Source organism: Bufo bufo, chromosome 6 (assembly GCF_905171765.1).
Source record: "Bufo bufo chromosome 6, aBufBuf1.1, whole genome shotgun sequence".
Taxonomy (NCBI): Eukaryota; Metazoa; Chordata; class Amphibia; order Anura; family Bufonidae; genus Bufo; species Bufo bufo.
The window spans coordinates 241,218,706-241,245,169 of record NC_053394.1 but is presented as its reverse complement, the minus strand read 5'-3'; the positions used below and the strand labels follow the sequence as shown (position 1 = coordinate 241,245,169).

At 41.1% G+C, this 26,464-nt stretch overlaps 1 protein-coding gene across 1 annotated transcript in view; it reads right to left on the bottom strand.

The window, feature by feature from the left end:
* The window catches only part of GRID1 (glutamate ionotropic receptor delta type subunit 1), a 1,665,856-nt gene extending 1,639,938 nt beyond the window's left edge, over nt 1-25,918 (bottom strand). Inside the window, exons 1-2 of the mRNA XM_040434606.1 lie at nt 25,464-25,918; nt 22,155-22,310 (exon numbers count right to left, since the gene is read on the bottom strand). Of these exons, the coding sequence (XP_040290540.1) occupies nt 22,155-22,310; nt 25,464-25,542 (235 nt within the window). The 5' untranslated portion in view covers nt 25,543-25,918. The remainder of the gene's footprint in view (nt 1-22,154; nt 22,311-25,463) is intronic.
* Between the last annotated feature and the right edge of the window lie 546 nt (nt 25,919-26,464).

Here is a 26,464-nt window from a genome sequence, read left to right as displayed (position 1 = left end):
GGAGCGGGGTAAGTATATTACCTGGGAGGGGCCCGGCACATGGGGGGGCTGTTTGAGAACTTAGATAACCCCTTTAAGTTAGGAGGGTGGCAAGTGTTGCACATGTTGGTTATAGTGCATTTCCTTCTGAAGTACTCGGGAAAATGGGTTGCACCAGACATTGTTCTGATAAAGAACATAAGTTGATTAAAAAGTTAATTGGAGAGGAAGAAACATATAGAGGAGTGCAGCAAATTATAGGCTTCCCAGCTAAAATGATCTCAGATGCCTTGAAGCGTCAACTAAAACCTGAAATGAAGAAAGCAGGGAATTACTGTTTGAATGGATCGAAGAATAGCCAAAATGGCAAAGGCTCAGCAAAGAAGATCTGAAGTTACCAGTAAGTACAATTAGAATATGATTAAGTAAAGCCAAGTTACTGTTTGCAAAATCCAGTTGTTGAAAAAAGACATGTACTGAATAGGTTAAAATTTGCCAAGGAACACATTCACTGCCCCAAAGAGAAGAGACAAAACATTTTGGGGATTTAAGAAATATTTTTTTTTGGGTCTAGTGACCACGGATATGTCAGACGACGCCCAAGCACTGAATTCAAGCCACATCAAAATATCTAAATAAATGAGATCATGTTGCCCTATCCCTATCATAAAGAAGAAATTCCCTTGAATCAAATGGGTGTTTCAATATGACAATCAGTCAAAACACACCTCTAAGCGATGAGCATCTTGGTTGCGCACAAACAGGATTGCGGTAATGATGTGGCCAACCAAATCCCTTGATGTTAATCCCATAGAGAATTTGAGGGTGACATAAAAATGTGGGGGCACGTTTTAAACGCCGATCTTAATAAAGCCTCCATAAATTTGGCGCATCCAGCGCCATTTTTAAGTGTAAGACAGCTTCCGAGCTGTCTTACATTTAGACCTTTTTTTACGCCTGAAACAGCCGTAGAAAATGGTAAATGAGACCCCCGTCCCCTTCCCCGCCCGTGCCACGCTAACAATTTTAGACCTGGTGTGAGCGGGGCGAAATCGCAAATAGCTTTATTAAGACAACAGATCCTGGACATACATAAAGGCACTTTATCACATTATTTACAAATAGTCATTCAGTCACAACTGCCTTATTTTCACATATGTCCTTGTTACTTATTGTTAAAATATAACTTTTAATTATCACTATATAAAATAACCAATAGACCAATTAAATCTTGTTAAAACTATCGGTGTGTCGCATTCTTTTCCGTTTATTTCTTTAGCGTATAAGCCCTGTTATCCCTACAGTGCTACTACTAGCTTGGGACTGTGAGGTGCTGATCCTTGCCCTCTAGTTTCAGCTCACTCTTATCTACATGTATCTGTGTCCCTCATTGCTGCTAACTTGTTAACTAAATCTTGTACTCCAAGATGCTTCACTCCTGCTCTAAAAACCCTCACACACTGCCCCCAAAAGAAGGGCAATGTTTGATGGTTTTTAGAGCAGGAGTGAACCATCTTGGAGTACAAGATTTAGTCAACAAGTTAGCAGCAATGAGGGACACAGATACATGTAGATAAGAGTGAGCTGAAACTAGAGGGCAAGGATCAGCACCTCACAGTCCCAAGCTAGTAGTAGCACTGTGGGGATAACAGGGCTTATACGCTAAAGAAATAAACGGAAAAGAATGCGACACACCGATAGTTTTAACAAGATTTAATTGGTCTATTGGTTATTTTATATAGTGATAATTAAAAGTTATGTTCTAACAATAAGTAACAAGGACAGAATAAGGCAGTTGTTAGTCTGAATGACTATTTGTAAATAAATTAAATCGCAGATAGCTGCACAACTAACCGTTGCACCGCCATCTGCATCTCAAATACGGCTAATTTAGGCGCATTTCAATATAATAAATGAGTCTGTGGTTTATGAGGCAAAACCCCCAAAAAGCAGAAGAACTGTTCAATGTAATCTAATCATCCTGGACTGGAATACCTTTACAGAGGTGCTAGAAGTTGGTTGACACCATGCAAAACAGATGTCAAACAGTTCTCAGAAACAATGGTGATACCACTAAATATTAGTTCAGTAATTCAAAGTAAGATAAAATATCAACATTTTTACAGTTTAAACATTACATTTTTGAGTTTTCAATGAAAGATGCTGGCACTGCTATCTTGCAAAATATACATGTCCTATTATTGTCCATTTTGCAGACAAGAATAGCTAGTTCTACTGAAGGGGGTATACAAATTTTGGATCTGCATTTTGCAGATCTGTGGTTTGTGGACTGCAGATATGGTCGTGTGCATCCAGTCTCCATTCAAAGGCAGCATTCCATTCAATCAAAGGTACCACTCCACTTCAAGAATGGAGTGTGTTCTTTCACTGGAAGACTGCTGCCAGGGCCAATAAGATTTTGAGGTGCATGAAAAGGGGCATAGATGCCCGTGATGAGAACATAGTCCTGCCACTTTACAAATCCATAGCAGTGATGAGCGGCAGGGGTAATATTTGAATTTGCGATATTTCACAAATATTTGGGCAAATATTCGTCATATATTCGAAAATTCGAGAATTTGTGATCTCCAGTCATTATTTTCTTGATCGTGAAAATTTGCGAACAACACTAGTCCTAAAGTCAAAGATATTTCAGCCTTCTCATTGGCCCACAAGCAAGAAGCAGTGAGGGATCATGGGTACTGATGAAAAAAAATCTAGAATATTCGCGATTACGAATATATAGCACTATATTCTAGATATTCGTGAATTCTCAAAGTGCCAATATTCGTGATAAAAATTTGCGATTAGAATATTCGCGATCAACACTAATCACTAGTCAGACCACACATGGAGTACTGTGTACAGCTCTGGGCTCCAGTGAACAAGGCAGACATAGAGCTGGAGAGGGTCCAGAGGAGGGCAACTAAAGTAATAACTGGAATTGGTGGACTACAGTACCCTGAAAGATTATCAAAATTAGGGTTATTCACTTTAGAAAAAAGACGACGGAGAGGGGATATCTAATAACTATGTATAAATATATCAGTGTTCTGTACAGAGATCTCCTCCCATCATCTATTTATCCCCAGGACTGTGACTGTGACGAGGGGACATCCTCTGCGTCTGGAGGAAAGAATGTTTGTACACAAAAATAGAAAAGGATTCTTTACGGTAAGAGCAGTGAGACTATGGAACTCTCTACCTGAGGAGGTGGTGATGGTGAGTACAATAAAGGAATTCAAAAGGGGCCGGGATGTATTTCTGGAGCGTAATAATATTACAGGCTATAGCTACTAGAGAGGGGTCGTTGATCCAGGGAGTTATTCTGATTGCCTGATTGGAGTCGGAAAGGAATTTTTTTTCCCCCTAAAATGAAGAAATTTGGCTTTTACCTCATAGGGTTTTTTGTCTTCCTCTTGATAAACTTTGCAGGATAACAGGCTGAACTGGATGGAAGTCTTTAGCCATAGAAACTATGTTACTGTGTAAGAATGGTTGACATTGTTTACACATATAGTAACAAGAAAATGTGAGTGACAGACCATTTCCTTTTTAGCTGTTCAAAAATTGATGTTGAGGGAAGTGATATTCAATTAAATAGGGCAAAATATATCTTAGTTCCTAAAGATGCATGAGATGTACATATGACCCTGTCCTCTCAGGTGCTTGAGTCAGGGTCCTCTGCAGCCACTGCTCTTAATATGCTCAATGACTGGACATTACTTGTAGCTTAGTCAACAAGAGTTAAGTAGCAACATGAGAAATGTGCTCTAGTTTAGAATTAAAGACGGAAGAATATTCCATCCTCCAGCATCAGGGGAAATAAAGTTCAGCAGCTATGTCAACGTTTGTCCACACGGCATAAACAATGTAAAAGCCGAACTTTTTAGAGAATTGGACTTGGGCTACTTAGTCAAATCCATCATGTGGTTTGTTGAATGCTCCTTGACAGCAGGCTTTGCCTGTTATAAATTGGCGATCCTGTGCTCAAACATTCACCCCCGACAAATTAAATGAGAAAGTGCCTGGTTCTGTCAAGGATAGTAATGAAGTGGGAATTTATTCTGTTTCTGATATTTACGCAGCTTCTGGCTGGGTATTCTCAAACTATTGAACTAAACAGCTAGACATCAAGTTTGAAAATCTCAAACGTGGAGAAAAAGTTTTAGGACAAGAACAGTGAACAGTGGTAAACTTGGCAGCCAAAAGAGTTGGGAAAATTCTATAGCAGCTCTATACAATACAGGAGGATAAAGGGGCATTCCAGCTTTTCGATATTGATGATCTATACTTTATGTTGTGCCATTCCTCTACTATTTCTGTTATATATTTATGAATGAATTACCATTAGTCTGCAATAATTTGGTGCTACCAGTAAAGGATGTGTCCCTGCACAGTCTGACATCATCCAATTAGTGCAGCCTGTGACAGACTGTGCAGGGACACTTCCCCAACTGGTAATACCCAGTTATTGCAGACTACTGGTAATTCATTTATAAATATCCAATAAAAAAATATAGGAATGGCACAATATAAAGGTATATGAAAAAATGTTCTTGAATTGTTATTAGACTAGTTTCACACTTGCGTTTAACTTTTCCTGTATTGAGGTCCGGCAGAGGATCTTAATACCGGAGTAAAACGCTTTCGATTTGTCCCCATTCATTGTCAAAGGGGACAAAACTGTTTGGTTGCATTCTCACACCAGACAGAAAAGCGCAGCAAAAACGGATCCGGTATGACACACAATGCAAGTCAAAGGTGCAGGAACTGTTTTCTCGGACACAATAGAAAACTGATCCGGCACCCATCGACTTACAATGGTTTAATGCCAGATTTGTCGTTGCTATTTTAAAGATAATACGACTGGATCCATTCATAACGGATGCAGCCAGTTGTATTATCACAAATGGAAGCGTTTTTGCTGATCCCTGCCAGATCAGGCAAAAACACAAGTGTGAAAGTAGCCTAATAAGGGAAATGTGAGTAGTTAACGCAAAGAAACATGGTAGATTTTTTTATTTGGCAGTTTTTTTAATTAAAATTACCTATAAGTAAAGTTTTTCATATCATAAGTATGACATGAAGCAAAGATAACAAGCTCAGACTAGCTGTATGGAAAGTGGAAGAAATAACCGTCTCCTTATTTAGTGTTAAATGACCCTTGAAGATGTCAGGAGTTGTATCTGACCCAGCAGCAGATCGAGAATGCAGGAGTGGAGCAGAGCAGAACAGAACAGAAGATATCATGTATACACAGTGGTAAATCAGTGTCTTATTACGTCTGTTGGTCTAGGTGCCCTTAGAAGAAGTCTCTATCTATAATTTGGCAGTTAGAACTACTGTATCTCCATTGAGATAGAATAGCTCCGCCACCAGTTTTCCTTCATTTGCAGTATTGACATAGACAGCTTACTTACACTAGCTGAGTCCAAATGAGAAGGGTAACTTGGCAACTGTCCTCCTTAGTCTGCGTCCCCCCAACATTTCAAGACCTCTACTATGTCACCATCTAAAGGTTACCAAGACTCGCTAGCTGCTTTAATTTTAGTGGTGAGGTTAAGAACAAGTATGTGACACAGAGTGCCTGTTCTTAATATATAAATATTTGTCACATACTCATTTTAGACTTTTTTTAAATCAAAATATTGTCTGATCTCTAACCAGGAATGTTCCACAGACAGAGGGAATTATAGTTGGAAACAACAAAACTTATTTGATTGTTCTTGAAGCAAGTTACTTCCCTGGAATAGATGGCTTGTCACTTTAAACGTTAACTGGGTTAAAGGCTTCACATCAAAGAAAAATGGACATAGTAGGCTAAGTGATTCTTATCTGCCATCAATTTCTGTGTGACCATTTTGTCAAATTCCAGGCTTGTCACAGTGTGTCAGCTATAACGAGGGAGCTCTACATTTGCTACCTGCACTGATGCAGAAACAGAATGTCTTTTGGAAGAAACAACAAGCTATTTAGTCTAAAGAAATGGTTTACATCATGCGTCCGCTGTGCATAGATTAGGAAGACCCATTTAAATGCTTTATTGGTTTCCCAGCCAAATAGGGGCAATTTATTGCTACCAGCCACTGTTAGCTGCGGATGTTTGTCTTACATTTCTAAAGACTTGCCTGTAGGAAAAATAAATGTAGTACCAGAATCAAAACCATAGATAATGTCACAGTGAAAGCTGAAAATATACACCGAATAATAACTACTACAATTATTCTGATAGTAAAGAAAGCAAGCTGTATACTAATATATGGTTTGCTACAGATCAAGGAAAGCATCACCATGTTAGAGCATTACATTATCTTAAATCAGGCTGTATAAATAGTTCCTATTAAAGTTACATTATTGGGGTAAATTATGCCTATACATTCAGGGTTGGAATGGCCCACAAGAGTACCAGAGGATCCTCTATTAGGCCCACCCAGGACAAAAAAAACACTTTTGGAGCTGCCTTTGGAGACAATAAATTGCCATTAGTGTTGATGTCTTTGATTAAAAACTTATTAGACTTTATCAATTATATTAGTGTTGGGGCCTAAGATTAATGTCCTCTGGTGGACCCAAGGAATCCCAGTCCGACCTCGCATACAATGACCTCCTGTGCCAGCTTAGGAAGATAGGAAACAATGCAAGAAAGTGAGTCCTTTGACCTACAGAATCTAAGTTCTTAAGAATTTTTGAAAGGGCTCAGAAAGTCTGATAAATGTGGTGGGATTTTTATGGCCCCTGTCAAGCATTTTGAAGGGTTTTTTAATGAGTACAACTACAGCCTTTAGTTAAGAAATATTCAGTTATTTTACTGATATAAGTAAATGTAATGAACCCTGTCCTAGGAACGATTCAAGGACATGAAAAGCAACAGACCGTGCTCCCGTGGTTTCCTCTACACAGCACAATATGCACATATGTACTGTAGTACAGCAGTCAATATGCAGAAAATATCACGGCATCCATGTGTCCCTATTATTTGAAGTGTGGTACCTCTGTAATATGGGACATGCCATGGCGATCAGCTAACTTGAGATAGCTGGTTTTGTTGGAGGGGTAGCTGATTTTGTTGAAGGATGTTGCCATTACCTGAACACTGAACTGATTCTGTAGGGGATATGTAATATAGCTGGCAATAATGTAAAAGTAATCAATATAATGCATGGAAACCTCCAAAAACTGCCACTGCTGGTTGGCAGCCCTCTGCCCTGGATCATAAAAGGTGATCTGCAGAGGAAGACATTAGGGCTGTAATCGGGCTTAAGGACAGGAATTGTCCTGATACAACTCATTTAAATACAGTATATGTCAGCTAACAACATACGGTAATATATTCTTTCCTGCGTAGCAACCTACTACAGGAATGCTCTGAAATAGTGGTTCTAAGGCTATTTTCACAGTTGCGGCAGTGTGATCCGGCGGGTAGTTCCGTCATCGGAACTGCCCGCCGGATCCGCCGATCTGGATGTGACTAAAAGCATTTGTGAGACGCATTCGGATGCGGATCCGTCTCACAAATGCATTGCAAGAACGGATCCGTCTCTCCGCTTGTCATGCGGACAGACGGATCCGTCTAGTAGTTTTTTTTTTTTAAATTTTTACCGGTCTGCGCACGGCATTCCGGTATTTTGAATGCACTAATACATTCCTATGGGGAAAAATGCATTCAGGCAAGTCTTCAGTTTTTTTCGCCGGAGATAAAACCGTAGCATGCTGCGGTATTATCTCCATCCTGATCAGTCAAAATGACTGAACTGAAGACATCCTGATGCATCCTGAACGGATTTCTCTCCATTCAGAATGCATGGGGATATACCTGATCAGTTCTTTTCCAGTATAGAGCCCCTGTGACGGAACTCTATGCCGGAAAAGAATAACGCTAGTGTGAAAGTACCCTTAGCTCTTCAGAAATAGGAAAATCAATGATGTAAAAATGAAGGTTTTGTATACTGTAATAACAGATGCTATCTAGTAGTAATATAGTAAGATAGTAACATAGTTTATAAGGCTGAAAAGACATCTGTCTACCCCGTTCAGTCTGTTATTCTGCAAGGTTAATCCAGAGGAAGGAAAAAACCTTCATGAGGTAGAAGCCAATTTTCCTTATTTTAGGGGAAAAAATTCCTTCCCGACTCCAATCAGGCAATCAGAATAACCCCCTGGATCAACGACCCCTCTCTAGAAATCTAATAACTATAACCTGTAATATTAATGCACTGCACATAGGATTCTTGATTTGCATATGCAGACATGAGAACCTATGCATTGTGTAAAAAAAACATATAATATACGTACATCTTCTAGATATGGCTGATCTATATATGCAGTCTGGTGTGTAATTTACATATTCTTTTCTTAAATGAAATATCTATGCAGAAAAGCATGGTGGGTTTGTTGTTGTGAACTCAAAAGACCATAGACGAAATCATGGCTTACAACAGGGCTGAGCTGCAATACAACACACAAGTCTTGGAATTCTGTCTACTTTTATGACAGCAAAGGAGCAAGGATCCATCATTGCCTAACTGAGCCGATATACCATTCAGAGGTCTGGGAAAAACTGATCACATCAGCAAGAGCTGTAACACTGACCATGCTGGTGGTCATCCAGCTTTTCCAGTTGTGTCCAGCCATTTTTTTTATGCCTGAGCTGAACACATGGGATGACACTTTTGTGTTATCAGCTTCCATGGCCGGATATAGCCGCAGAAAGACATCGCATGCTGTGGCTTTCTGTCTGAGACACTTGGCATTACTACAAGTGTGCCAGATGTCATAAATGAACCTGTCAAAAACCTGGGACCAATTCAGGCATAATTATTTCATCATTTTCCTTCAGCCTTATTGAGTTACCTCTTAGCTAAACGGCATGGTCAATAATAAGGACCATTTCAGCTTTCCTCGCGTCTGTTTTAGTCAGTCTCTGTTCACACATTGTTACAGGACTACATTTGGCACATGCACACAGTGTATCCATGGGTTCCCTTAACCAGGCGTATTTCAAGAGTGTCTATTTGGCATAAGCTGGGTTAATATGTCTCCATCAGAGGTTGCACTGCATTTTTTCTGGAAGAGCAAAAATACTCCTCTTAGCATTTTTGAGGAGCATTAGGAGGAGGAGTATGAAAGTTGCAGTAATTAAAAAAATAATAGGCAGGCCTACATAACATTAAGAGGTTACTATTTATGCTGGTAAACAATTACTAGTACTCTAGAACTGTCTTCCATTCATCTATAGCAAATTTAGACAATTTTAAAATTACATTAAACATAAGACCACTGCCACCACAAAAGAGTCACATTGCTTCCATAAAAGTGCCACCATATCAGAGCCATACACCGTTCTTTCATAAGAGTGCCCCATAACAGAGCCATACACAGTGCATCCATAACAGTGCCACTGTAACAGTGCCATACACAGTCCTTCCATAACTGTTCCACCATATCAGAGCCATACACCGTTCTTTCATAAGAGTGCCCCATAACAGAGCCATACACAGTGCATCCATAACAGTGCCACTGTAACAGTGCCATACACAGTCCTTCCATAACTGTTTCACCATATCAGAGCCATACACCGTTCTTTCATAACAGTGCCCCATAACAGAGCCATACACAGTGCATCCATAACTGTTCCACCATATCAGAGCCGTACATCATGATTCCATAACAGTGCCCCATAACAGAGCCATACACAATATTTCCACAACAGTGCCCCATAACAGAGCCATACACAGTGCATCCATAACAGTGCCACTCAGTGCCATACACAGTCCTTCCATAACTGTTCCAAGATATCAGGACCATACATCATGATTCCATAACAGTGCCCCATAACAGAGCCATACACAGTGTTTCCACAACAGTGACCCATAAAAGAGCCATATACAGGTCTTACATAATGACGGCCCATAAAATAGCCATACACAGTGCTTCCCTAAGGATCAATTCACACGTCCGTATGTGCTTTGCGGATCCGCAATCGCGGACAAGAATAGGACATGTTAATTTTTTTTTGCGGAACAGAAGTGCGGATCCAAAAATGCGGACTGCACATTCTGGCACCATTGAAAATGAATTGGTCCGCACCTGTTCCGCAAAATTGCGGAACGGATGTGAACCCATTTTGCGGACGTGTGAATGGACACTAACAGTACCGCCATAACAGAGCCATACACAGTGCTTCCATAACAGTGCCCCATAACAGAGCCATATACAGTTCTTCTATAACAGTGGCCCATAACATAGCTAGACCAAGAACTTTTATATACAATGCTCACATAACACTGCCATACACAGTACTTTCATATGCAGTTGCCCCATTATGGAATCAGATGCGGTACCTCCATATGTAGTGCCCCTATAACAGAGCCATAAACAGGGCTCCCACCACATAGCCAGATGCAGTGTTTCCAAAACAGTTCACCTACAGCTGAGGCAGTTGCATTGCCCCATAACAGGGCCAACCACAATGTTGTCAGTGGCAGTGTCCCCATAACAGTATCACCATGAAAATGATACAAGCTAAAGAAGAAAGACTCCATTTACAGTACCCCCACCAAGAACTAGAGTCCTCACCTTCTTACTTTGGAGACTACAAAATGTTCCATGAGAGTAGGCAGGTGTGCCTGTCAATTCCTCAGCAGCTCCTCTCAAATGTCTCCGTGGATGTCTGAGCAGACAGCTAACGTATGAGGTGAAATGTTGGCCACATTCACTGTATAAATCTCAATGAAACTAGAGCAGTGCAAGCCCATCAATACAGTCCCTATACTGGTCAACTAGAGGAGTGATCCATTCACAGAAGAGGGCTAGTATACAAACTGTAGGAAATCTTGGTCACAGAAAAATCTGGATCAGATCAATGGTAGCCTTCAGATGTCCCCGTAAAGGAACGAGTGAGTGTTGTACAGTTGTAGACAGTGTATACTGATGTTCTGCTTTACTACTTCCTGTATAGATGCGAGCAGTAGACTCACTATTAAAGTAATTCCTCTGACTCCTAAAATTGGAGACGCTGTCAAACTCAGCATCAACTGAGTTCAGGGGCAAATCCATTTTGCAACTTGGTACAAAAGTCTGACCACTTACCCCAACTACATAAGTTGTTGTAACCATGTGTCCCAAATCATTATAGAAAGAACCCTTTAGCGACCGGTTTCTCATCAGTCAGATCCCTCATCCTATGAAAATTCATGACTTACTCCTAAAATAGTTTTATTGCTGGAAATACACAGTATGAGTCATACACTTAGTCATAGTGAAACTCCTCATCTGAAGGTAAAGGTCTTACAGATAAGACTTCAGAATATGGAATATATTCTTTAGCAGAGAAAGAATTTACAAGACGAAGACATCTCATGTTCCCTGTTTTGCCGTCTCCAATGCGAAATGCGGTAAAGTACAAATAACCAATCATAGATTTTCTGTAGTTATAGCAACCAATCTCCAAAGCTTCTGATGTGTGGTGATTAACCTGTTACAGATGCCACTCGGGTCCCTGGATACAGCCCAAACTCCCTTCAATATGTTTATCTGTTTGTAGTGAAATCTGTGATTAGCTGAAGTCAATAGCTGTAGATCAAAGCAGAATGGGAATTGTCAGAATCTGAAGAGGATAAGCGTCCCTAAATATTTTCCGGTTATTAATGCACAACTGAAAACTAATTGGGATTCACAATAAGATGCATTTGCTACCAAAAACGACGGTGTACCTCTGTTATATCCGCTTCACTGTTCTTCATTACACTGCTAGAATGTTTAGGCCTCATGCAAATGACTGCATTTTTGGTCACATCACACACAGCACACCATATGTCCGTTCTATGGTCCGGCAAAAATGTAACATGGCCTACATTTGTTCGTTTTCAGTAGACGGAAAAAAATATGGTAGTATGCACATGCTAGGTATCCGTGTTTGGCAGGTCGGCAGTTTGTGGACTGCAAAACACATATGGTTGTGTGCATGAAGCCTAACTTTAACTGTAGGTTTAGAGACTCGCTTGTGATGCTGCCAAAAGCCCCGTTATCAATTATGTTGCCGAGGTTGGCAAATTAAATGAGTGTTCACTGACTGTTGATCGTCAATGGCTGCCCAGTTTACGTCAAACCACAAGCAACAGTTAAAAGATAGAAGTCGGTTGATTGTTGAACATCAGTTGAACAACAATCATCTAATAAAGATTTTGGCCACATAAACGGCCAGACACATTTTAGTCCATGTTCGCCATTACAGTTGTGGCAAATGCGAATACATGTTCAAAGAAACTGGGCAATGGGTGATAGATCCTTCGGGGAACGTTCTTTCAAAGAAATTGCTTTCATTCACAAACAATCATTCTTTGAACAAAGACAGGGCCACTGCATTAGAATTCTACTTGGCTGTTTTCCCCAAGAGATGTCCCCTGGGGTCAGACATGTATTATTTACCTTGTGGACAGGAATTCCTTTAGTTTAGCTTCATTAGAGTGATAACAATGGTTGCAAATGTATACACACCTGTAAATATTTCAATGGGAAGCAGACGCTGCAGTCTTAGAAAATGTTGAATTGTCAGCTAGATATATAACAGGTTCAATGGCGATTAAAGTCACAAACAATTCTTTCCTCGATTGTCATTTCTTTTGACAAATAATAAAGGTTACCTGCCATTGGACAAAGCTAGAAAATACAAAACGTCAAAAAAATGGCATAACCTGTTCTTTTCCAGTGAAAGAAAAGAAGCATTACAAGATGGAAAGTTTGATTTGCTTCTGTATGGGAACAGGTATTTCCACAGGATTGTCTTAATCATGGATTAGACTGACAAACAGAATCCACAATCACGCTGTTGCTTTCTCAGTGGCAGTCCCACATAACTCCCGGTTTCATCTAACAAGACATGAGGAGGTACATTGTTAAAAGAGCTCACCCCACTGGGCAATAGCTTTTAACAACAGCAAGCTTGAGAGAAAATCTGCAGTTACATGCGATCCCCTGACCATACACAGCCGGGAGCACACTTTTCTTTTTTGTTGACAGTGCCAAAATACAAGAAAAATTGCATATTTATAGAAGTGCGGCACTGAACAAAAAACTTTTGAATTCAGCACCGGGAAACATAAAATACAAGCTTCACCCTTGACGTCATGTCTAATGATCTGTTGAATACATGTCAGGATTAAGTTTTATTATTAAGTATAAAAACCCTAAACTTTAGAAGAGCATTTGTGCTCTTTAGAACGGCATTGTGAATTTTGTAGACAAGTCTGTTGGATAAAAGTGGGGAAATTGGAATTCCACAGCAACCATGACATTTTTAGAATGCTTCCATTTACAACGAGAGCCATTATATTGTTACATTAGGGGATAACCCTCATAGAGTAAAAACTTCTTGAGTCACTTGGCCTTGTTGCCACTCAAGTATGCGTTCATACATAGAAACTGGGGTGTGGAAAAATGGCAGCAGGTGCACAGGACTGATGAGACTAAATGGTAAATATATGGCTATAATAGAAGGCAGTTTGCTCACTAAAGGGATGTAGAGCCCCACAATACTGAGTGTCTACAGACAACAGTGAAGCATGGTGGAGGTTCCTTGCAAGTTTGGGGCTGCATTTCAGTAAATGCAGTTTGGGGATTTGGTCCGGATTAATGGTGTCCTCAATGCTGAGAAGCACAGGCAGATACTTATCATGCAAAACTATCAGGGAGGCATCTGATTGGCTCCAAATGTCTGCAGCAGGACAATAACCCCAAACATACAGCCAATGCCATTAAGAATAAGGATAGGTGAAGCAGTTTGGACTGAACCGAGTTTTTCCAATCTTTGCAGGTTCGTTTCAGACGAATCCATTAAAACAGCATATAGCACCATTTTAGGGCATATGTGGGCAGGTAAAAAGCACTAGGGAAGAAGGGTTTTCACATGACCCTGAGAGGAAGTGGAGGAGAGGGCTTGCCCTACAGTACAGTAATTCACATTTGGTACTGTAGGTTAGCGAAAACTAGGTGACAGACGAAAGGCAGTATGACTGCAGGATTAGAATACACAGAGTTTCTTTGTAACCTGTTGTCATGGAGACACACAATTATATAAAGGCATTGTGGTAGAGGCTAAAGGCAACTGAGGGCTTAGGGCAAAGGAGGAGCGCCTAAACCCCTGCCCTAAGCTGGCTGAGTTGTGCCGGGAGCGAGGAGCGTGGGTAAGCCTAGAAGTGGGCATTCCCTGAAGGGGACTGAGGAGAGAGAAAAAAGAAAAAAGAAAAAAGAAAAAAAAGGGGGGGGGGGGTGGATGTGATCCGGAAGCGCCCAGAGGAGACGGGAGCCGGCGCTCATGAGGGGACATACGCCCCTCCCACAAATCCAGGCTGACATTTCAGCCTTCCAACTTGTAGATACATAACTATAGGATTTTTAAAATAAAAAAATCTAACATTTAAAAAAGTAGCTCCAATTCTTGAATGCATTTGAACAACTACAAACTTGCTATGAAGGTATTCATAACTCTATTCAAGGTATCATATTAAACTACCAAAATGCTATAACACAAAAATAAAAGAAGCATTAGGCACCGATCCCCTACCGCTGCCGTTCTGTGCTTGCCACCTCCTGGCAGGTCTACATTTACTGTGTGGTAGGAAATGTTCCCTCAGCCAATCACTGGCTACAATAGTGACCCATCTGAGCCACTAATTGACTGAGCATTTCCTCCCATTACCTGTGCATTGAGATAGAACTAGAAGTGGACCCCAGAGTGGAATCGGTAAGTGCCAGAACAGCAGTGGCAGGGGATTAGTGGGTGAGTAATGTTTATTTGATTTTTTAACCCATTTGTAAACAAAATGAATCCTGTAAGACAACCACTTTAATACTTAATGCCCAATACTCCTTTTATTTCTCTTTCTAGTTATGTAATGCTTGATTTTTTAATAATACAAAATTAAGAGAAAGCGTGGCTGAATTGTGATTTAACTTAAGAATATCATAGCAATTATAGAAGTGCTTGAATTACTGCAAGCAATAAAATATCTGATTATAAAAGGTCACAAAGAGGATAGTGTGCATGTCCTTCTTGATAGCAGTTATTAATGGGATGTTAAGACTGACTTCCACTTTATCTTCATCAGCATCGTGACAGAGTATAGGCTTCTCAACTCCTCCTATTACTGTTCTCATTAATTTTCATTTTAAAATCTTAAGAACGCTGATAACACTATTGTTAAGACTGAAGACTCTAAAGAACATAAGCCAGCATGGAGGAACTCTGTTACCATGTACAGTATAATCTTCTTGCCCTGCCTTCCTCACATAAAGACAGGGCAACATACTGTATGCCAACCTATAGAGCTCATTCATTTCCATGCAGTTTGGAAACTAAATGCTATAGTTAAAGGCTATAGACACCTTCATGGCATTTTTATGATTGCATTTTACTCATTTTGGGCAAAAAAACATATTTAATTTTTTTCAATTGGCCTGTATTAAATTTTTTTGCTTTTCCTGAGACACATGGGCTAAGAATAGGTCTGTTTGCAAGCTGTCACAGACTATTTTCTTTGAATCCCGTCATCTGATGGATCATGTGTAGCTGTTTTCTCTCCTGACCTCATAAACACTCATTATAGATCAATTGTCCTCAAACTGTTAAGAATATGGCTTAAAGGGAATGTGTCATCAGAAAATTACCTATTATTTAATATGTGTTTTTATGTTAAACCATATTTTTTAAATACTTTTTAGTAGTTATTTTTAATTTTCCATGTCCATATCCTGCTTATCATGACAGGCAGGATTAGAATAACAGATAGCACCTCTATATACAGATAACATTGGATCCACCATTCACAATAGGCGATTGTAAAAGCTTATCTACTCCCTGACTTTTTCACATGTCACAAGCATGCCTACAAAACTCTCCCATAGAAATCAATGAGGACCTCTTCTGACCATTGTGTTTTTTGCCCACATTGCTGCTGTAATGCAGTTTTCTAAATGCTCTCTAAATTCTGTTAAGAACAGCTTGTGCAAGATGGCAGCCCCCATAATCATGTTCAGAAAATAGATTTAAAAAATGGATATGTGTCTATCTTGTTTTAATTGATATTTAAAAAAAAATTGGGACAAGTTGTCTTTAAATAAGTGTTTATTAGGTCCGGAGATCAGAGATAAGAGCTACACATGAGCTGTCAGATGATGGGATTCAAATAAAACTGATTGTGACCGCTTGCCAGCAGACTGATTTTCAACCTCTATATCTCAGAAATGGACAAACATTTTTAATAAAGACCAATTTAAAAATAAATTTTAGGCTAAAAATTAGTAGAACATAATCATAAAATATGCCCTGATGATGTACATAACTTTTAAAGAAAATAATCAAGCATAACAATTTGTGATTGTTGTGATCACTCCACAATGCAGTTGTTATCTTGTTTATGAATCCAAAAATGGATGAGAATAAAATACAATGTAATAATTTGCATCAAATACAGCTTGAAACAGAACACACAGTTTAAGGCCATGGTGCTTTGAGGAAAAGGCTTATATCTAGCTACGGAAACTGATGATTCTGATGATTCCTTCTCCCAAGCTGTCAATGACTTCTTCTATCAGTGACCACTATGTCTACATGTAATAGACACATTGGGGCACATTTATTAAGATTGGCATTTAAGGCAGCGAACTTAATAAGCCCTATACCTGGGAGTGGATCTGCTGGAATTACATAGAGGCACTGGGCTCTTCATAACTTTGGCGGATCCACCGCCGCTTAGACGTGGCATGAGCAGGGAGAAGTCACAGATTGCATCGCAAAGGACCTTTGCACCACAGTCTGCGCCAGAAATACGCCTAATTTTGGTATATTTCTGTTTAATAAATGACCCCCATTCTAAGTATGCATTATTATGATCATGTCTCATGACAGTGTTGCTCAGGTATATTATTATTGTGTGGTACAGACAAGCAGTGTAGTTTCCAAAGCTGACTCCCATGTGGCTCATGACAACTCTGCTCCATCATCATAGCCAGCTCAGGCTTAAAGGGAGTCTGTCACCACTATATGGCCATATACAGCACTTACATGGCGCTGTAGCACACCTATACAGGATTCTAATGGCACCTTTGTTATTTTCTTTAGACATCCAGAAGCAGGAAAAACGACGTTTATTTCATATGCAAATGAGCACTCGCAAGTGCCCAGGGGTGGTGTTCCGTGTGTAGGTGCCCAGGCTGCTCTGCCTTATAAAATATTTCATGATCTATAGCGCAGCAGAAGCTGAATAAAGGTCTGCTTAACAAAATAGCACTGCATGTAACAGCATGACCGACAAGCTTTAGTAATTATTGATATCAGGCAATGCTTTCAGATCAATAGCTTGTCAATGCAATATTGCCCTGAGCAGCCGCTGCTCTTCCGCAGTCATAATAGCGAACAACTTGACTATGTGCTAAGAACGGTGTATGGAGATTGTGAGCGCTGCTGAAGATGTTATTACAAAAGTCAAATAGATTATTAATGTTCTATACACAACCATGAATGGTATAGTCAGCTGTATGCTTATATGTACACCATATGCCATTCATTTACAAATAAGCACAAATGTTCCGGATGTCTAAAGAAAATAACAAAGGTGCCATTAGAATCCTGTATAGGTGTGCTACAGCGCCATGTAAGTGCTGTATATGGCCATATAGTGGTGACAGACTCCCTTTAAGCTATGACCTACTAAAGGACAATGGAGAATCTCCATAACAATGAATTTTTAAGCAAATGAACCAGTGGGCAACAAGAGCTCCATAAGTCTAGGCAAAATCCCCTCAAAATATCTAGCCAGTGGTGTACATAGAGAAGTAAGGGCCCCATAGCAAGGATCAGACCAGGCCCCCCACACTGGACAGAAGGGCTTCTGCCTAAACCCTTTTCAATGACCCTTGGGCCATTTTTCCACTACCTCATTTGCTAAAAGTTGTTCCTTTAGAGGGTAGAGTCCTGACCAAGTTTTCACCCTCAGTAAAAGAGGGGATGATCCCAACTAAGAGTGTCCCCCCCTCTTGCCCATGGCCCCATAGCAGTCACATGGTCTGCCGCTATGGTAGTTACGCCCCTGGGTACAGCAATAAGTGCTTCCTTCCACTGGAGCAGATTATTAGATCCAACCCATTTATCTGCAAAAGTAAAAGCATTATCTCTATGTTGGAGCCATTTGTTGAATTTGGTGGTCTTAAGTAGTAATAGTGGGTGGTAGGACTCACAGAATTCAATAATATATCCAATATCCCAGAATGAAAACTCAACACTTTACCGTGACATGCTTGCAAAACCCTTGACAGATACATGCAGCATAAAAAAATCTCTGAAGTATTGATAAATTCGTTTTTTTTGTTTTTTTTTCAAAGCTGATCATCTTGCATTACTCATCTTGGGACATGACGAGACAAGAGGAACAGTAAAGAAGTACTGGAGTAAGGGAAAAAAAATCTGTTGAGCTGTCTGACAGATTTTGCCCTAGACTCCTTCTCTTCTGTTTCTGTGAGACATGCCTCTGTATGAAATGAGTATCACATAGAAGTTTAATATCAACCTATAGGCTTCTATGGGTGTTGTATAATGGGTCTATTGAGGTTTCAACTTGAATGGACCCATAACATTTATTCCCAATTGAATCGACACATGAAAATGACTACAGTTCACTCCAATGTACTGTACTCCATCCCACACCAGATTTCATATACCAAAGTGGTCAAGGATGATGAGCTATGAGAAATTTGTAGCGTACCTACTGTATACTGTTTTAGCTTTGTCTTCCTGACATATGTTCTTGTTTCCTAACAGTTAGATTTTCATCTTTTAAGCCAAGTTTTAAGTATACTTTCTAATCCATTGCATCCTCTACCCCACCTCTTCTACACAACCATCACAAATGCAAGAAACTTGGCTGTAAAATAACATATGTTTATCATATAAATGTCTACATCAGGGATGGCCAACCTGAGGCTCTCCAGCTGTTGCAAAACTACAACTCCCAGCATGCCCAGAGTGCCTACAGCTATCAGCCTACAGCGGGGCATGGTGGGAGTTGCAGTTTTACAACAGCTGGAGAGCCGCAGGTTGACCATCCCTGGTCTACATGGTAATCGCCTTAAGGTAAAAATATGCTTAAGGTATTCTGATTTTCAACTACTATTATATAACACCAACATCTGTGCTGATTTGTAAATGAATGGCATATGGTGTACATATAAGCATACAGCTGACTATACCATTCATGGTTGTGTATGGAACATTAATAATCTATTTGACTTTTGTAATAACATCTTCAGCAGCGCTCACAATCTCCATACACCGTTCTTAGCACATAGTCAAGTTGTTAGCTATTATGACTGCGGAAGAGCAGCGGCTGCTCAGGGCAATATTGCATTGACAAGCTATTGATCTGAAAGCATTGCCTGATATCAATAATTACTAAAGCTTGTCGGTCATGCTGTTACATGCAGTGCTATTTTGTTAAGCAGACCTTTATTCAGCTTCTGCTGCGCTATAGATCATGAAATATTTTATATGGCTGTAATCAACATAAAAGTATTTACCTTTATGATAAAACAAACTAGAGTAAACCTAAGGCTAAAGAATAAAAATATCATTGACTAGGACAACATGATATTGTAACATTAACAACATAATAGTAACAACATATTGTAACATTAACATTTTAAGATATTGCTCACCCTAGTCCAGTGGTGTCAAACCTGGCTTAATAGCTATAGGGGACTACAACTCTCAGAAAGCCCTGACAGCTAATGATACACTAACTGGTCATCCTAAGATTTCCAGAATTAGGTACTAGGACAGAGAGGCCCAACCTTTGGCCATCCAGCTGTTGCAAAACTACAACTGCAAGCATGCTCGGACAGCCTATAGCTTTCAGCCTACAGCAGGGCATGGTGGGAATTGTAGTTTTACAACAGCTGGAGGGCCGCAGGTTGAGCATATCTGTACTAGGGCATCTGCATAGACTTGCAGAAGGCCAGGTCCTTGAAAAAACTCTTTTTGCCAGAAATCAGAGGCATGTGGAGGTACAGTACGGGTGTATAGGCGACTACAGTGGTCGTATATTTTCCTATCAAAACACTGCATAACTGGCCACAGTTACAAAACATTGCACATTTGGACTTATATGGAATACAAATGAAAACTGGGTTCACAAATCAAATGAGAGTGTAAAGATAAATAACCATTAACGCAAAACAAAGAATGAATGTCCCCTTGTTTGTCGTTAGAGTCAAGCGAATTGATTAAAAATGAATAAAAGTTGACCCACATTTTGTGAAATTTCAGGTTGCATGCAAATCCTAATTTTTCTTGATTCGATTTAGGTAAATCTTGGGTTTTTGAAAAAGAGAGGAAAAAAAAAAGTGAGAGACAAGAGAAAAATGTTCTAGTCCTGGGAGATCTCAGAGTGTCGGATATTCAATTTCAGGCCAATTGGAGCACTTTTGATTCAGGTAGGATCGATTCGGAACCAAAATAAATTGAATGGCCGATTCAGCCAAACTAAGCCAGTATCGAGCTTTGAGCGATTAGCTCGTCTCTATTTGTCACAGAAATATCATATCTAGAGTATGCTATGATGTGATACATAAAAAAGGCACATGATGCTTAAAAAGGCGTCTGACGTATGTACTGTCCTACCGACAGTTATAGTTAAGATTTTTTTTTTTTATTGTTTTAGAGTGGCGTGTTGAGGATACTAAAAAAGATAGATTGATAGATAGAAAAAAAGAGAATACTGGGTCACTATGGCTTTTATACCGGTTCCTACGCCTCATTCAGCAATGCTGAATATTTTAGTTGACATCAACAGGAGAACTATACTATAGGGACTTGGAGACAGTCACCACTGGTACCAGTTTTCTCGGGAAGAAGGGGATACAAATGAATCACGCACCAATGCATTGACATTACTTCAGGTGTCGGCACGTGTGGACATCCGACCGGCCTATAGAATCAGACCTTTCATAGGAGCAATGAAAAATCATTAATGTAGTCTATGAGCGGCCTGACATTAACCTCAGCAGAAAAGCTATAACTTATGTGTAGACTCAATAACTCTCATCATACAACATGGTATGTAAAAAAGATGAACATTTGTGAGTCTGGCAAAGAGGACTTTGTCATTAGCATGGTGTGTCTTATGTACCAGGCTTTTTTTTTATCATAGATCTCAGCTTTCTTTACTTAGAAAGTTATATAAATGAACTACAAAATAGTAAAATGGCAAATTCAGCCCTTTTAGGTCTAACATCCAGAAAGATAGCCATAACTGCCTGTTATAGCTGTGGTTATCACTTCAATCCCACAGGATAATGGAAAGAAAGCTGCTTTTCTTCTTCTTCATCCAGCAGAAGGAGGTGAAGGCATCATGTCTGAAGGATCCCCAGGCTGATAGCACTACTGTATTTTAAGAAGTGACCTTGAACCAATCCACTCTCTACCTCTGGAGCAGAAAGAGCTTGGCGAGCACTTCGGAGACAATGAGGGATCCTCCAATGATTTATCATTTTCTACTTGCTCAGTGCCTATGTTTCCAATAACCTACCAAACAGGAATAATCAATGGCCGAGTCCCGGCAATTCATTAATGCAATCCTGCACTAAAAGTGCCACAGCAACACAAAGCAGGAAGGCACGGGCACACTCAGTGTCGTCAAGCCAGTTAACCCTTCAGAGACGGACAGTAAATAACTGGCAAGTGCCTGGTACTGGAGCAAAGACAATAAATCAGAATGCTGGAGTGTGCAGGATCCTCACTCCAGAATTCTCTTTTCTGGTAGCACAGCGCCCACTAGCGGCAGAAGAAAAGTTTCATTCAAAGCAAGAGCATATACAATGGCTCCTCTGTGACACACTGCCATTCTGCTACTTGGACCTTCTGCTTCATTCTGCAGCTGTGAATCCCCAGGAAAGTGACATGACGTAACACACACACACACACACACATAAAATCCCTCATCTATACAATCAAGGCCAATGCATTAGGAAATATACTGCATAAGCCTCTCCAGCTAAAGAATATGGAAGACTGGGTTTTTAGGAGAATACACAAGTTTTGGTAAAAGCTAATTGGCAATAATTTGCTTCATACTTGTTTTCTTCTATGCATGTAAGTGGCCATTCATGTGATATTACAGACTTACCTTCCTGGACAGCTTGGAAGGGGTTGTTGGGCTCTATAATCTTTATGGTGTGTCCAATTTTTTCACTTTGTAAAATATCGTCATTGAGGTTCAGATCTGACACGGCCAGCTGAAAGATTTCATTGTCCTTTGCTGCATTTTCTTCAAATATTGCACCTGTTGTGGAGAGATCCATCAGTGATCCACATCACTACATCAGATATGTGCAAGCTATATACAGTGGTGGGCTGCTGGCCAAGAGGGGTCATCTGATGCAACAGGGTAAAGCCTCCTGTGACCTCTTCTAGAAGGCCTAGCTGTCCCACTAGGAACTTATTAAAGTGCTGCTGAAGCCACTGACATATCAATGCCATTTCAATGGTTTCTTTATAGCTTTAATTGCACTGTTAAATATGGAGTACAAATACAACCTTCACACATTGCTACCAGGTTTCATCTAAAATGATTTGCATCCATGGAATGTATACCCAGATCTGGAATAATCTACACTTAGACACCATACCCTGATACAATCTGACAGTATTCTAAATGCAAACAAGCTTTGAATATGACATCCTCTGCATTCATGAATGGTGCAATGGCATTGCATGGAGCAGGTATACAACATGTGGACTGTGCACTCCATCTCTATATTAATGACCTGTTAATGCCTCCTTGGGGACTGAGGTTTTATTGAATGCGGCCTCTTTTCTCCATAAAGCATAGCTTATTCACTCTGTAAGGTGGATGAGAGAGAGGCATGGAGACAACAGGAGAAATATGGAGAGCCTAGCTGATTTCCTAAAGGGTGGGCACCTGACCACGAGAATCCAGAGGCAGTGACAGCCCAGATCTAGATGCCAACTACATACTTAGCACTGGCACAAGCTGGCCAAACACCCCGTGGATCTCATCTGTGGAGACAAATGTGTGGTAAGATTAGGAGAAGGTCTCATCACTGCACTTAAAGTACTATAGCTTCCTTCATCTCAGAAGAGTATGCATGTGGTAGGGGGTCTCCTCTATCAGGGAGGTCTCATCGGTTATGACAACTGTGAGATACTAATACACAGGAGTCTCATCATTGTAACCACTGGGCACTAGTAGTACAGGGGGTCTCCCTAATGATGGAGGTCTCATCAGTTATGACAGCTGTGGGGGGTCTTATCAGTGTTACCACTGTGAACATTAATAAGAAGGGGGTCTCTTCACCTCATAAAATTGTGCATGTTGTAAGGGGTCTCCCTAATGAGAGAGGTCTCATCAGTTATGACAGCTGTACAGTAATATTACACTGGGGTCTCATCAGTGTAACCACTGTGCACCAATAGTACAAGGGGGTCTCTTCACCTCACAGGACTGTGCATATTGTAATTGGTCTCCTCAGTGATGGAGGTCTCTCCAATTAAACATGGGGTCTTATTAGTGTAACCACTGTGCAGTAATATTACAAGAGGGTCTCTTCACCTCACAATACTATGCATGTTGTAAGGGGTCTCCTCGGAGCGGGAGGTCTCATCAGTTATGACAACTGTGCAGTAATATTGCACAGGGGGCTCATCAGTGTACCCACTGTGCAATAATATTACAAAGGGGTCTCTTCACCTCACAATACTGTGCATGCTATAAGGGGTCTCCTCGGAGAGGGAGATCTCATCAGTTATGACAGCTGTGCAGTAATATTACACAGGGGTCTCATCAGTGTAACCACTGTGCAATAATATTACAAGGGGGTCTCTTCACCTCACAATACTGTGCATGCTATAAGGGGTCTCCTCGGAGAGGGAGATCTCATCAGTTATGACAGCTGTGCAGTAATATTACAAGGGGGTCTCTTCACCTCACAATACTGTGCATGTTGTAATGGGTCTCCTCGGAGAGGGAGGTCTCATCAGTTATGACAGCTGTGCAGTAATATTACAAGGGGGTCTCTTCACCTCACAATACTGTGCATGTTGTAAGGGGTCTCCTCGGAGAGGGAGGTCTCATCAGTTATGACAGCTGTGCAGTAATATTACAAGGGGGTCTCTTCACCTCACAATACTGTGCATGTTGTAAGGGGTCTCCTCGGAGAGGGAGGTCTCATCAGTGTAACCACTGTGCAGTAATATTACAAGGACGGGCACACTACTGAGCTTTCATATTACAGGTGGATCTCATCACTGTAATATCAGGGGGTATTTTCAATGGAAACAAGGTGAACTGATATTAAGGGTCTCAGCAATGTTATATTACAAGAGGAGGGGGGTCATTTGTGCAAACAGACTATGCCAAGGTTAGCATACTGTAGAGGCTGACGGGCTTATTTCAGCCTGCAAACTTACCTAGTGGTACACTATTATACAGTGGCAGCAGCCTTCCTGCAAGCTACATCAGCTAATAGCTCCTACATCTGAGGAGGACAGGTTTAAAGTTCACCCAGTCTAATTTAATAGATCCGCAATGCTGTGTGCTTGGACAGGCTCCCTCCATCTCCTCGTGCTCCCGGCATGGCAAGGAGTCCTAGTCACTAATCCATGAGACTATGAGAACCCACCATCACCCCCTTCAGCCATTCCCCTGGGCAGACCACTTGCCCTTATGTCTTGCTTTCAGTCTAGGTATGCCATCTGCTGTATGTCACATCAGTATTACCTTGCTAGATCCATTGTGCCAAGCGCCTGGCTCTGAGCTAAGCTGCCACATCTCTGTCCCTGTCCATTTTGGGTTCGATATAATCTGCATTAGTCTCTGTATCTTCCCCATCAGCCTGCAGTTTCCTTGCCCGTCTCTCATCCATACACACATGCAGCCTGAGCCCCCCTCCCTTCTCCTGTTCCATCCCTGGAAGCTACATCTGCTAGAAAGCTGCACAGCGGGCTCTTCTTATTGGATCCACTCTACACAAGGCATGAAAGTTCCCTGCTGGTAGGTACCTATCCCATCAGCCAGACCTACATGCTCAGGATTACAGCAGCCTGGCTGCAGTCATTAGGAATGGCAATCAGTGCCTGTAAGAAGCCTCTGGCCTCTGCCCACCAAACTTGGAGATGACTTACAGTCTCCTGGGTTCGCTGTCCATGGTGCTGGCAGACAAGACACACAGTATGTACAAGTTTGCAATCACAGACCTCAGTATCTCTGGAGCTTCCATGCAGACCCTCTCCAAGCCCATGGGTGCCCAACACAGAATGCAAGCAACAGGATTAACCCTTTCACCTCCGGGCAGACACAAGTTTTCTGCAGCACATCTCAGTAGGAGCTGGTTGCAGCCCTGGGGTGATTTTAAGGAGCTCTCTCTCTCTCTACCCCATCCTAGAGATCAGCAGCATGATTGCTCCACAAGCTTACCAATGTGGATGATGGAGTCCGCCCGTACCGAAATGCACTGAAATATCCAGGGGAGAAAGCAGAGCATCAACACTTCCATTTCCAGCCTTTCAGACAGCACATCAGCTCGGATTTGGTGGTGGTACAGAGATAAGAATGGTGAAGATGCTCAGAGCAGAGACAAAGCAGGGTAGATCCTGGTGGGATGTGGAGTGCAGTCTGTCTTATGATGCTTAGACGGGGGAAAGCATAGACTTGCAGCTCTCTCCAACACTCTATGTGTGTCTGAGACCCAACAAACAGCAAACTGCGGAGGACCCCCTCCTCCTCCTCCTCCACCACGTGACTGCAGAGACTCACCACTCAATATAGTCTTGGTGAAAACACTGAGCGATGGAGAGATGAGCTCAGAGAGGGAACACAGGCGCATCGCAGTCAAAAGAGACAGGCTGGTCGCCTGTCTAAAGCCTGGACATTAGGTGGGAGAGAGCAGTGGGCTTGATAGATGCTGGTGACAAACATGAACTATGTGAAGGCATTGCCAAGGAAGCTACACACCAAGGACCCCCTGGATAAAGGTAGAAGTAGATGAAGGCTGGATCTGCAGATTATTCCATACAATATGTGCCATGTGATAGCTAGCCTCAGTGGGTGATTGAGAAGAGGACATGAACTGAAGAAGAGCACTTGAGGAACCTCATCAGCCTGGAGGACAGAAACTTGTGCCCCCACAGGAGTGGACTGCAACAGGGTGTCCTGTTAGATAGGATCACCCCATGGTTCAGTGGTGAAGACTGAGATTTAGAAAGGAGGAGGAAAAACCTTCTAAGGAACTTGTGGATTGCTACACACCGACGGGTTGCAGAACATATCCATATAATTAGTTGCCTGATCGCCCAGCTCCTGTACTAATTGACAAGGGGATAGCCTTTCAGCTGTAGCTGTTCCATGCTACAGAGCCTCCATAAAACATAATTAGGACACAGAAGACTAATTGTTTCCCTGAAAGCCAACTCATCCCT